Below are 14,051 nucleotides of genomic sequence, written 5' to 3'. Positions count from 1 at the left end.
GAGAGATAACGTTATTTACTGTGAAACAAAGTCAGTCCAGAGGGGCAGTAGAACTTACTTCCTGCAGCCTGTGTGTTAGCGTCATCCTGTGGTGTTCAGAGTATAACTTACTTCCTGCAGCCTGTGTGTTAGCGTCATCCTGTGGTGTTCAGAGTATAACTTACTTCCTGCAGCCTGTGTGTGTTAGCTCCATCCTGTGGTGTTCAGAGTATAACTTACTTCCTGCAGCCTATGTGTTAGCTCCATCCTGTGGTGTTCAGAGTATAACTTACTTCCTGCAGCCTATGTGTTAGCTCCATCCTGTGGTGTTCAGAGTATAACTTACTTCCTGCAGCCTGTGTGTGTTAGCTCCATCCTGTGGTGTTCAGATTATAACTTACTTCCTGCAGCCTGTGTGTGTTAGCTCCATCCTGTGGTGTTCAGAGTATAACTGACTTCCTGCAGCCTGTGTGTGTTAGCTCCATCCTGTGGTGTTCAGAGGACGAGTTGGAAATAATAAATCCACATTTCCTTTTTGATTTAATGTAGCGCATTCATTTAGAACGGTAAACAGTCAGTTTCACCGGAACTCCTTTAGTAGGTGTCCTATTGACCCTTTGCAAACACGTCACACGACCACGTGACGGCACCATGACAGACGGCAGAAGCACAGGCTAAACAGTAGTGGACAAGCGGAAAGTTTCATAGTTTCAATCAGTTTGAAATACATAACACTAAATAAACTGTATTTGTGGCTTTATATAGCTTCTTCTGTTGAACAACAAGTTGTCGTGTCGTTATCGGTCGAGGTAGGGCATCTGGTAGGTGCTCACCAAGAGCAGTATTTGGAGAAGTTGGAGATAGCAGGGTTGGATACAGACCCTTAATTCTTTCTCCCTCCGTTTTCACGGACCTCATTAAATCACAGAGTCTGCCCGACTTCAGTCCACACGATCTGGACCACTATGTGGTAAACAGGGTACCCCCATATACTGGTGCTGATCTGGACCACTATGTGGTAAATGGGGTATCCCCATATACTGGTGCTGATCTGGACCACTATGTGGTAAACGGGGTACCCCCATATACTGGTGCTGATCTGGACCACTATGTGGTAAACGGGGTACCCCCATATACTGGTGCTGATCTGGACCACTATGTGGTAAACGGGGTACCCCCATATACTGGTGCTGATCTGGACCACTATGTGGTAAACGGGGTATCCCCATATACTGGTGCTGATCTGGACCACTATGTGGTAAACGGGGTACCCCCATATACTGGTGCTGATCTGTACCACTATGTGGTAAACGGGGTACCCCCATATACTGGTGCTGATCTGGACCACTATGTGGTAAACGGGGTATCCCCATATACTGGTGCTGATCTGGACCACTATGTGGTAAACAGGGTACCCCCCATATACTGGTGCTGATCTGTACCACTATGTGGTAAACGGGGTACCCCCATATACTGGTGCTGATCTGTACCACTATGTGGTAAACGGGGTACCCCCATATACTGGTGCTGATCTGGACCACTATGTGGTAAACGGGGTACCCCCATATACTGGTGCTGATCTGTACCACTATGTGGTAAACGGGGTATCCCCATATACTGGTGCTGATCTCAAAGCTTTTAAAAGTCTGGATGCTAACCAGTTCTTTGTAGCTGGCTGGGTTAGACGTACGTGATGCTACGCTAACGGCGGGTTGAGGTACCTCACAATGGCAAAGATAAGACATCAATCTAGGGTTTATTTTGTATTAACATCTATTCTTAACTTAAAGGAGAATTCCGGGCAATTTTTACGTTAATCTTGATCGCTATAGCTACGCGAGTACTTTAGCCGTTAGCTGCTAGCTGCCGTCCAGTGAGTGTATTCAGACAGGCTTCTGTGATAATCATCCCAATAATAATCCGCGGAGCGGCGGTGGTGTGGCTATGTCCTCCAGAGGACAGGTCATGCCACGTCTTGAAGTTTATTCCCCCCTAAAAAAAAACAGTAGTGCGGTAGTAGCTGGACGGCACTCACCAGACGGCAGCTAGCAGCTAATGGCTATCAGCTAGCAGGGCAAGCTAGCTACCAGCAGGATCGAGACAGGGACCAGGGTAGGTGAATTTAAACAATGTCTGAGTTGAAAACGCATCTTGTTGACACGTAAGGGCCCTGTTCATGTGGCACAGACATATTAATTGCATTGTGTGTCTGTTAAGAGGCACAAAGGCCCCGACCACTGCCGTTTTAGCTCAGTGGACGTTTGTAGTACGTAGCTGCAGCTTCTCCGTGTTACCTGCACTGATTCGGGTCAGGGGTTTTCTATCGAAAGTACTCGCGTAGCCGGGGTAGGAGCTCCGCAGACCCGCATTTAACTCGTTTTTGAAGCTAGTTTCCGTGCCATGTCATCTTTAATTTAACTGATATTTTTTGTTGGACCTGTTAGCTGGTTAGCACGGCAGCTAGCTGGTTGAGGATCATTTTATTTATCACTCATTTGAAACAGAAAGGCAATACATACGCATGCTTGTGTTGGTGAGGACACAAACACGAACGAAAACGTACGAGTTTAGCTTGCCGTCCGTCTACAGCATATATATATATATATATATATATCTTCCGCCGTCCGTCATGGCGTTCATAATTCGCGCGAGTGGAGTGTGACGTCACGTGCAAACGTGACGTATTCACCCAGACCATGGTGTAAAAGTACAATAACATCTGAACTGAAATGCTGTAATTGGGAATGAAGTATTTGAAATATTTAATTTGATGTTTAGAAGAATTTCTTCATGTTTCTCTGTAGTACATGTTCCTAGTATTCATGTTTCTCTGTAGTACATGTTCCTAGTATTCATGTTTCTCTGTAGTACATGTTCCTAGTATTCATGTTTCTCTGTAGTACATGTTCCTAGTATTCATGTTTTTCTGCAGTACATGTTTCTAGTATTTGGGTTTCTCTGTAGTACATGTTCCTAGTATTCATGTTTCTCTGTAGTACATGTTCCTAGTATTCATGTTTCTCTGTAGTACATGTTCCTAATATTTGGGTTTCTCAGTAGTACATGTTCCTAGTATTCATGTTTCTCTGTAGTACATGTTCCTAGTATTCATGTTTCTCTGTAGTACATGTTCCTAGTATTCATGTTTCTCTGTAGTACATGTTTCTAGTATTCATGTTTCTCTGTAGTACATGTTCCTAGTATTCATGTTTCTCTGTAGTACATGTTTCTAGTATTCATGTTTCTCTGTAGTACATGTTTCTAGTATTTGGGTTTCTCAGCAGTACATGTTTCTAGTATTTGGGTTTCTCTGTAGTACATGTTTCTAGTATTTGGGTTTCTCTGTAGTACATGTTTCTAGTATTTGGGTTTCTCTGTAGTACATGTTTCTAGTATTTGGGTTTCTCTGTAGTACATGTTCCTAGTATTCATGTTTCTCTGTAGTACATGTTTCTAGTATTCATGTTTCTCTGCAGTACATGTTCCTAGTATTTGGGTTTCTCTGTAGTACATGTTTCTAGTTTTTGGGTTTCTCTGTAGTACATGTTTCTAGTATTTGGGTTTCTCTGCAGTACATGTTTCTAGTATTTGGGTTTCTCTGCAGTACATGTTTCTAGTATTCATGTTTCTCTGTAGTACATGTTTCTAGTATTTGGGTTTCTCTGTAGTACATGTTTCTAGTATTCATGTTTCTCTGTAGTACATGTTTCTAGTATTTGGGTTTCTCAGCAGTACATGTTTCTAGTATTCATGTTTCTCTGTAGTACATGTTTCTAGTATTCATGTTTCTCTGTAGTACATGTTTCTAGTATTTGGGTTTCTCTGCAGTACATGTTTCTAGTATTTGGGTTTCTCTGTAGTACATGTTTCTAGTATTTGGGTTTCTCTGTAGTACATGTTTCTAGTATTTGGGTTTCTCTGCAGTACGTGTTTCTAGTATTTGGATTTCTCTGTAGTACATGTTTCCAGTATTCATGTTTCTCTGTAGTACATGTTTCTAGTATTCATGTTTCTCTGTAGTACATGTTTCTAGTATTCATCTTTCTCTGTAGTACATGTTTCTAGTATTTGGGTTTCTCAGCAGTACATGTTTCTAGTATTTGGGTTTCTCTGTAGTACATGTTTCTAGTATTTGGGTTTCTCAGCAGTACATGTTTCTAGTATTTGGGTTTCTCTGTAGTACATGTTTCTAGTATTTGGGTTTCTCTGTAGTACATGTTTCTAGTATTCATGTTTCTCTGTAGTACATGTTTCTAGTATTTGGGTTTCTCTGCAGTACATGTTTCTAGTATTTGGGTTTCTCTGCAGTACATGTTTCTAGTATTCATGTTTCTCTGTAGTACATGTTTCTAGTATTTGGGTTTCTCTGTAGTACATGTTCCTAGTATTCATGTTTCTCTGTAGTACATGTTTCTAGTATTCATGTTTCTCTGTAGTACATGTTTCTAGTATTCATGTTTCTCTGTAGTACATGTTTCTAGTATTTGGGTTTCTCAGCAGTACATGTTTCTAGTATTTGGGTTTCTCTGTAGTACATGTTTCTAGTATTTGGGTTTCTCTGTAGTACATGTTTCTAGTATTCATGTTTCTCTGTAGTACATGTTTCTAGTATTTGGGTTTCTCTGCAGTACATGTTTCTAGTATTTGGGTTTCTCTGCAGTACATGTTTCTAGTATTCATGTTTCTCTGTAGTACATGTTTCTAGTATTTGGGTTTCTCTGTAGTACATGTTCCTAGTATTCATGTTTCTCTGTAGTACATGTTTCTAGTATTCATGTTTCTCTGTAGTACATGTTTCTAGTATTTGGGTTTCTCTGCAGTACATGTTTCTAGTATTTGGGTTTCTCTGCAGTACATGTTTCTAGTATACATGTTTCTCTGTAGTACATGTTTCTAGTATTCATGTTTCTCTGCAGTACATGTTTCTAGTATTTGGGTTTCTCTGCAGTACATGTTTCTAGTATTTGGGTTTCTCTGCAGTACATGTTTCTAGTATTTGGGTTTCTCTGTAGTACATGTTTCTAGTATTCATGTTTCTCTGTAGTACATGTTTCTAGTATTTGGGTTTCTCTGTAGTACATGTTCCTAGTATTCATGTTTCTCTGTAGTACATGTTTCTAGTATTCATGTTTCTCTGTAGTACATGTTTCTAGTATTCATGTTTCTCTGCAGTACATGTTTCTAGTATTTGGGTTTCTCTGCAGTACATGTTTCAAGTATTTGGGTTTCTCTGTAGTACATGTTTCAAGTATTTGGGTTTCTCTGTAGTACATGTTTCTAGTATTTGGGTTTCTCTGTAGTACATCCATCCATCTTCGTCCGCTTATCCGGTGTCGGGTCGTGGGGGCAGCAGCTCCAGCAGGGGACCCCAAACTTCCCTTTCCCGAGCCACATTAACCAGCTCCGACTGGGGGATCCCGAGGCGTTCCCAGGCCAGGTTGGAGATATAATCCCTCCACCTAGTCCTGGGTCTTCCCCGAGGCCTCCTCCCAGCTGGACGTACCTCCACCTAGTCCTGGGTCTTCCCCGAGGCCTCCTCCCAGCTGGACGTCCCTCCACCTAGTCCTGGGTCTTCCCCCAGGCCTCCTCCCAGCTGGACGTACCTCCACCTACTCCTGGGTCTTCCCCGAGGCCTCCTCCCAGCTGGACGTACCTCCACCTACTCCTGGGTCTTCCCCGAGGCCTCCTCCCAGCTGGACGTACCTCCACCTAGTCCTGGGTCTTCCCCGAGGCCTCCTCCCAGCTGGACGTCCCTCCTCCTAGTCCTGGGTCTTCCCCGAGGCCTCCTCCCAGCTGGACGTGCCTGGAACACCTCCCTAGGGAGGCGCCCAGGGGGCATCCTTACCAGATGCCCGAACCACCTCAACTGGCTCCTTTCGACGTGAAGGAGCAGCGGCTCTACTCCGAGCTCCTCACGGATGACTGAGCTTCTCACCCTATCTCTAAGGGAGACGCCAGCCACCCTCCTGAGGAAACCCATTTCGGCCACTTGTACCCTGGATCTCGTTCTTTCGGTCATGACTCAGCCTTCATGACCATAGGTGAGGGTAGGAACGAAAACTGACCGGTAGATTGAGAGCTTTGCCTTCTGGCTCAGCTCTCTTTTCGTCACAACGGTGCGATAAATTGAATGTAATACCGCACCCGCTGCGCCGATTCTCCGATCAATCTCCCGCTCCATTGTCCCCTCACTCGCGAACAAGACCCCAAGGTATTTGAACTCCTTCACTTGGGGTAAGGACTCATTACCTACCTGGAGAAGGCACTCCATCGGTTTCCTGCTGAGAACCATGGCCTCAGATTTAGAGGTGCTGATCCTCATCCCAGCCGCTTCACACTCAGCTGCGAACCGATCCAGTGAGTGCTGAAGGTCACAGGCCGATGATGCCATCAGGACCACATCATCCGCAAAGAGCAGCGATGAGATCCCCAGCCCACTGAACTGCAACCCCTCTCCACCCCGACTACGCCTCGATATCCTGTCCATAAATATTACAAACAGGATTGGTGACAAAGCGCAGCCCTGGCGGAGGCCAACTCTCACCTGAAACGAGTCCGACTTACTGTCGAGAACCCGGACACAGCTCTCACTTTGGTCGTACAGAGATTGGATGGCCCTGAGAAGGGACCCCCTCACCCCATACTCCCGCAGCACCTCCCACAGTATCTCCCGGGGGACCCGGTCATACGCCTTCTCCAAATCCACGAAACACACGTAAACCGGTTGGGCATACTCCCAGGCTCCCTCCAGGATCCTTGCGAGAGTGAAGATCTGATCCGTTGTTCCACGACCAGGACGGAATCCGCATTGTTCCTCTTCAATCTGAGGTTCGACTATCGGCCAAACCCTCCTTTCCAGCACCTTGGAGTAGACTTTACCAGGGAGGCTGAGAAGTGTGATACCCCTGTAATTGGCCCACACCCCGGTCTGCCACTCCTTAGGCACCGTCCCAGACTTCCATGCAATGTTGAAGAGGCATGTCAACCAAGACAGCCCCTCCACATCCAGAGCTTTGAGCATTTCTGGACGGATCTCATCAATCCCTGGGGCTTTGCCACTGTGGAGTTGTTTGAATACATCAGTGACTTCCGCCTGGGAAATTGACAACAATCCCTCATCAAATTGACAACAATCCCTCATCATCCTCCAGCTCTGCCTCTGGCCTCTGGCAGAGCTGGAGGATTCCACCGCCCTATTACCTCCTCAGTTGAGGTCAACAGCGTCCCATCCTTACTGTACACAGCTTGGATGGTTCCCTGCTTCCCCCTCCTGAGGTGGCGAACGGTCTTCCAGAAGCACCTTGGTGCCGACCGAAAGTCCTTCTCCAAACTTCTCCCACACCCGCTGCTTTGCCTCTTTCACGGCAGAGGCTGCAGCCCTTTGGGCCCTTCGGTACCTTGCAACTGCCTCCGGAGTCCTCTGGGATAACATATCCCGGAAAGACTCCTTCTTCAGTCGGACGGCTTCCCTGACCACCGGTGTCCACCACGGTGTTCGTGGGTTACCGCCCCTTGAGGCACCTAAGACCCTAAGACCACAGCTCCTCGCCGCAGCTTCAGCAATGGAAACTTTGAACATTGTCCACTCGGGTTCAATGCCCCCAGCCTCCACAGGAATGCACGAAAAGCTCCGCCGGAGGTGTGAGTTGAAAGTCTGTCGGACAGGGGCCTCCTCCAGACGTTCCCAATTTACCCGCAATACCCGTTTGGGCTTACCAGGTCTGTCCAGAGTCTTCCCCCACCCACTGACCCAACTCACCACCAGATGGTGATCAGTTGACAGCTCTGCCCCTCTCTTCACCCGAGTGTCCAAAACATACGGCCTCAGATCAGATGAAACGATTATAAAATCGATCATTGACCTTTGGCCTAGGGTGCTCTGCTACCAAGTACACTTATGAGCATCCCTATGTTCGAACATGGTGTTCGTTATAGACAATCCATGACTAGCACAGAAGTCCAACAACAAACAACCACTCTGGTTTAGATCAGGGAGGCCGTTCCTCCCAATCACGCCTCTCCATGTGTCTCCATCATTGCCCACGTGCGCGTTGAAGTCCCCCAGCAGAACTATGGAGTCCCCCACTGGAGCCCCGTGCAGGACTCCATTCAAGGTCTCCAACAAGGCCGAATACTCCGAACTCTTGTTTGGTGCATATGCACAACCAACAGTCAGAGTTTTCCCCCCCACAACCCGCAGGCGTAGGGAGGCGACCCTCTCGTCCACCGGGGTAAACTCCAACGTAGCGGCGCTCAGCCGGGGGCTTGTGAGTTGGAGAGATGGATGCCACATAGCTTTTTCGGGCTGTGCCCGGCCGGGCTCCGTGGCAAACCCGGCCACCAGATGCTCGCTGACGAGCCCTCCATCTGGGCCTGGCTCCAGACGGGGGCCCCGGGCTTCCTCCGGGCAGGGTCACTCCATCTCTTCCTCGGTCACTCATAGGGTTTCTGAACCATTCTTTGTCTGGCCCCTCACCTGAGACCACTTTGCCTTGGGAGACCAATTTATTTTATTCCACTTTGTCTGTCTGTAGATTTCTCCTAAATTCACCAAAAGTTACCGTTACATAATGCCTCATTTGCATATTTAAACACATTTCAAACTAAATTGTTTGTAATGTCAGTAATCAACTGGAGAAGTTTTCAAAGAAACATTTATTTCATCCTTCAGTTCATCCCAAACATTCACCATCAACACATCTGGAGAGGAAGGGGAGGAACATCAGGAACATAACTGAAGCTGTCAGATAAACGTACTGGAGTAAAAAGTACAATATGTACCTCTGAGATGTAGAGGAGTACAAGTACAAAGTTACTACAGAGATAGATTTGATCCAAAGTGCCTCTGGTTTGTCTCCTGCTGCTCTTACTACATGTCTCCTTGTCTTCCCACAGACGTGCACGTCAGCGTTTGCCACGCGGGACCGTCTGCGCGCCCACCTGGTCCGTCACGAGGAGAAGGTGCCGTGTCACATCTGTGGGAAGCTGCTGTCAGCCGCGTACATCACGGACCACATGAGGGTCCACAACCAGTCGCAGCACCACGCCTGCCACCTCTGCAACCGCAGTAAGTCCACTACCAGTCCACAACCAGTCCACTACCAGTCCACTACCAGTCCACAACCAGTTCACTACCAGTCCACTACCAGTCCACTTCCAGTCCACAACCAGTTCACTACCAGTCCACTACCAGTCCACAACCAGTTCACTACCAGTTCACTACCAGTCCACAACCAGTTCACTACCAGTCCACTACCAGTCCACAACCAGTTCACTACCAGAAAAATGCAGAGTTTTTTTGTGATAGTTTTGGGCTAAAATCCTTGATTATGATGGATCAAAAAATGTGATGGAATATGCGGGATATTTATGTAACTTTATGCGATGGAATTGCGGGAACTTGCAAAAACTGCGGTTTCATCGTGGCTTCATCGCGGGGTTTGCAGCTTTTCGATGATGTTCACGTCGCTTAATTACGTCACTTCATAACGTTCCCATGGCAACAGGGGAAAACGGCTGCTCCTGTGTGAAGTAAACGCAACATTTTTCAACTTTCTGCTAAGATATATGGGACTTGCAACGAAAATTCGGGGATTATGAAATCATGCAAGCCCCGCATATTTTCCGCGGAAATCTGCAATGTACGCGGTGAAAGTGCGCCGTATTTGAAAAAATGCGGCCCCCGCATAAATATGCAGACTTTGGCTGATTATGCATTGAATTATGAGATCACATGATCACGTTTTTTTGGAGGGACTGGCTATTGGGCAATATTCAAATAATGCGCAATAACCCACACTGCATATCACACTAGATATAAAACCATATTTATTTTTATTTTTAAGGGCCGAGCATAAACGTTTAAACAAATCAACAGTGAAAACTCCTTCCCTCTTCTCGTTTGAACTTTTTGAATTCCCCTTAAAATAAATAATATAAAAATATATTCAAATGCTGGCTGAGTGGGGGGGGGCAGAACATGAGACTAAATAAGACTTTACCTGCAAAAACCTTTGTGCAAAATAATTGTTTTTTTGGTGTCAAAATCGCGATAATAATTTTAATAAATGCAGCCCTACTTTAATTGATAGTGCGTCACAATATTTCTGTAATAGAAGAGGCTTTATTTAAAAGAATATATATATATATATATATATACACTACCGGTCAAAAGTTTGGGGTCACTTCAAAACTTCCATTCCCATCCATTATAGACAGAATAGCAGCTGAGATCAGTTGCATTGTGTTTTTAATCAGGGCAGCAGTTTTCAGATTATATTATGTGATTACATAATTATAAAAGGGTTATCCATGTTTTCTCAGTTAACCTTTTAAAATGATATCAGATTAGTGAACAGAATGAGCCTTTGGAACATTTCATGAATGGTTGCTGATAATGGGTAATGTAGATTTTACATTAAAGATCAGCCACTTCTTTCTACAATCGAGAACCCTTTAGACATTATGTACATAATGTAATCTGTATGTATATATATATATATATATATATATATATATATATATACAGATTACATTATATAAACACATAATGTAATCTGAAAACTGCTGCCCTGGTTAAAAAAACAATGCAACTGATCTCAGCTGCTGTTCTGTCTGGAATGGACATTTCTAAGTGACCCCAAACTTTTGACTGGTAGTATATATATATATATATATATATATATATATATATATATATTAGGGCTGTCAGCATTAACGCGTTAATCGCGATGCGATTAAGGGCCAACGCGATGTGATTAATTTTTTTTAATCGCATGCCGGCATTTATTAATTTATGTTCCACTTCACTGGGCTTGGCGTGGTCCTAACAGGCTACTATTTTGACCCTTTGCAGCACCGTTACTTCTCATCAAGCTGCCACTTCCTCCTAACACATCCTGCTGCTGCTGCTGCAGCATGATGGAGAAACACAGCAGCAATAACTCTGAATGGAGCTTTTTATTTTCAGAAACTCCCGGACAGCTCGTAGACAAGTCAAAAGCCATATGCATGTTGTGTAAAGCCGAATTAAAATATCACCGAAGCACGTCAAGCTGGAGCTACCACCTACGGAGCTAAGCATAGTAGTACAGTTAACGTGATGCTACTAGCTAGCATGCTAAGAGTGCTACTTGCTGACCTGTTGATGAAACCAAATCCCAAAAAATTACTACAGCTCTTGAGAAACGGGTGGCAACTAACTGCAGACCTGTCAGCATCGTAGAGGACTCGGGTCTTAAAGACGTACTACAGTTGGCGTGTTCTGACCGGTCTCGTTGCCGTTGAGGGGGACAGTAGTTTCACCACACAGCCTGTATGATACGGAGGAAGCAGCCACACTGGAACTGCTGCAGAGTCCAAACTCTGTCTCATTAACCGGTGATCACTGGACGTCAGTGAGGAATCAGCATTATTTAGGAGTTACTAAACACTAGATTGACTCTGGTAAGGATAGAGATTTGTAGTTTTTTAGTTAGGTACTTGGAGGAATTGTGCAATAATGACAGATTCACACATTTTTCTTTTGTTTACAGTAAATAAATAATTACAAATCTTACAATCAAGTTCATAAAGTAACTTTCTTTGCATTCATTTGATTCCCAATCAAGATACACTGGTAAAAAATGCTTTTGATTGTTAATATGTACTTAAAAACTGTTCTGAAATGCAAAATAATAGAATTTTAATCATGTGATAAAATATGCGATTAATCGCGATTAAAAAAAATTAATCGTTTGACAGCCCTAATATATATATATACAGACGAAGTGTTTGTGTGTTTTCCAGGCTTCACCACGCTCACCTACCTGCGCGTCCACGCCCAGAAGCACCACGGCCAGGAGTGGAAGGAGAGTGGCGGGGCGCGGGGGGGCTTTGGCGGGACGGGGGCCGGCGGGGTGCTGCTCTGCCAGCTGTGCGGGGTGCAGTGCAAGACGGCCACGCAGCTCCAGGGCCACATGGGCACCCACGGCAGCCAGGGTGAGCTCCAGGGCCACATGGGCACCCACGGCAGCCAGGGAGACCCCGGCGTGGGCCAGACCAGCACCGGCCCCGTGGGCACCACCAGCGTGGCCGTCACCGTGTCCAGCGCCAGCGCAGTGGGACTGCTGGTAACGGACTGCTCCGGTATCGCCCCCCAGACTCACAGCTAGCAGGCTGGGGGGGCGTGGGGGGGGCGGGTGGGGGGGTGGAGGAGAGAGGGGGCTGCTGGGTAAACGAGGAGGACAGAACCAGAGAGACAGCATCCAGTCCAGGTGGGTGAATCACTCGTCTATTATCTCCTTCTCCATTTAACTGGGGGCAGGGTAGAGCGCGCGCCCCATTAACAGAGGCTCAGTCCTTGTCACAGCGGCCGCAGGTTCAACTCCGACCTGCGGCCCTTTGCATTCCCCTTCTCTGTCCCCTTTCACATCTTCACCTGTCCTGCTAAATAAAAGCCTAAAATGCTGTCTGTCTGTCTGTTTGTCTGTCTGTCTGTCTGTCTGTCTGCCTGCCTGTCTGTCCCTCTGCCTGTCTGTCTGTCTGACTGTCCCTCTGTCTGTCTGTCTGTCTCTCTGTCTGTCTGTCTGTCTGTCTGCCTGCCTGCCTGCCTGCCTGCCTGCCTGCCTGTCTGTCTGCCTGCCTGTCTGTCTGTCTGTCTGTCTGTCTGCCGAGCCGTGTCAGTTTCCTCCTGGCGGTCGGCCGTCAGGTTGGCGTGTCAGAGGTTACACACACACGCCACGGTCGGGGCCTCCGTGTGGTGCAACTTCCTCTTCCGTTCTCGCAACCTTCAAACAATGCACTACTATGCCATAAAAGCCCAAACTATTCTTATGAAACCTGTTAATTAAAATATTTCTGTTTGTGCCTGCAGTGTCTTTGCCGACTGGCAGAAGTGGACGTAGCCCGGGGGAAGCTGGAAGTCGTCTGTCCTCCTCAGCGTCGTTTCACGGCCGTTTCTGACCTTTTTACTTCCCGCTCCATCGGCAGTGTCACACTGCTGACCTGCCACAAACTCTGAGAGACAAACTGGGAACTGTCCAGAGCCTAGGAAGAGCCTGGAAGAGCCAGGGAAGAGCCAGGGAAGAGCCTGGAAGAGCCAGGGAAGAGCCAGGGAAGAGCCAGGGAAGAGCCTGGAAGAGCCTGGAAGAGCCAGGGAAGAGCCTGGAAGAGCCAGGGAAGAGCCTGGAAGAGCCTGGCGGGATCAGACCATAAGGAACCCTCCACGTGTATTTCTATTCCTGTGGCTTAGCCGTTAGCTCTTTCTATCTGCTCTCATGTCGTTGTTTAAACTGTCGACCGACTTGCACAGCGTGTCATGATTTTGTAACGCCGTTCGATGTTTTTAGATAATTTCTATTCCATGATATTAGTGTTTATTTATAATGAGGAGATTAACCTAACGACATAACGCGACTTAAATTAGTTTAATGTATTACTGGCCAGTCTCCAGTTTGCCAGATTCTCCAGAGCAGGGACAGCTCACAGGACACCATGTTTCTAGAGCAGGGACACCTCACAGGACACCTCACAGGACACCACACAGGACACCACACAGGACACCACACAGGACACCTCACAGGACACCACACAGGACACCACACAGGACACCACACAGGACACCTCACAGGACACCTCACAGGACACCACACAGGACACCACACAGGACACCTCACAGGACACCTCACAGGACACCACACAGGACACCTCACAGGACACCTCACAGGACACCACACAGGACACCTCACAGGACACCACACAGGACACCTCACAGGACACCTCACAGGACACCTCACAGGACACCACACAGGACACCTCACAGGACACCACACAGGACACCTCACAGGACACCACACAGGACACCTCACAGGACACCACACAGGACACCTCACAGGACACCACACAGGACACCTCACAGGACACCTCACAGGACACCTCACAGGACACCTCACAGGACACCACACAGGACACCTCACAGGACACCTCACAGGACACCACACAGGACACCTCACAGGACACCACACAGGACACCTCACAGGACACCACACAGGACACCTCACAGGACACCTCACAGGACACCACACAGGACACCT

General features: G+C 46.8%; 1 protein-coding gene across 2 annotated transcripts in view; it reads left to right on the top strand.

The window, feature by feature from the left end:
* The window catches only part of LOC116060862 (myc-associated zinc finger protein), a 25,376-nt gene extending 12,362 nt beyond the window's left edge, over nucleotides 1-13,014 (top strand). Inside the window, exons 6-9 of one of the 2 annotated variants that reach the window (XM_035996546.1) lie at nucleotides 8,875-9,046; nucleotides 11,767-11,958; nucleotides 11,997-12,233; nucleotides 12,833-13,014. In XM_035996546.1, the coding sequence (XP_035852439.1) occupies nucleotides 8,875-9,046; nucleotides 11,767-11,958; nucleotides 11,997-12,233; nucleotides 12,833-12,921 (690 nt within the window). In that variant the 3' untranslated portion in view covers nucleotides 12,922-13,014. Of the gene's footprint in view, nucleotides 1-8,874; nucleotides 9,047-11,766; nucleotides 11,963-11,996; nucleotides 12,234-12,832 lie in introns of those variants that run through there. The other variant, XM_031314621.2, reaches the window with a different exon arrangement.
* Nucleotides 13,015-14,051: the final 1,037 nt, after the last annotated feature.

The sequence above is a fragment of the Sander lucioperca genome, chromosome 21 (genome assembly GCF_008315115.2).
Source record: "Sander lucioperca isolate FBNREF2018 chromosome 21, SLUC_FBN_1.2, whole genome shotgun sequence".
Lineage (NCBI taxonomy): Eukaryota > Metazoa > Chordata > Actinopteri > Perciformes > Percidae > Sander > Sander lucioperca.
Note: the sequence above shows the minus strand (reverse complement) of the source record. Positions and strands in the feature narration are given on the sequence as shown.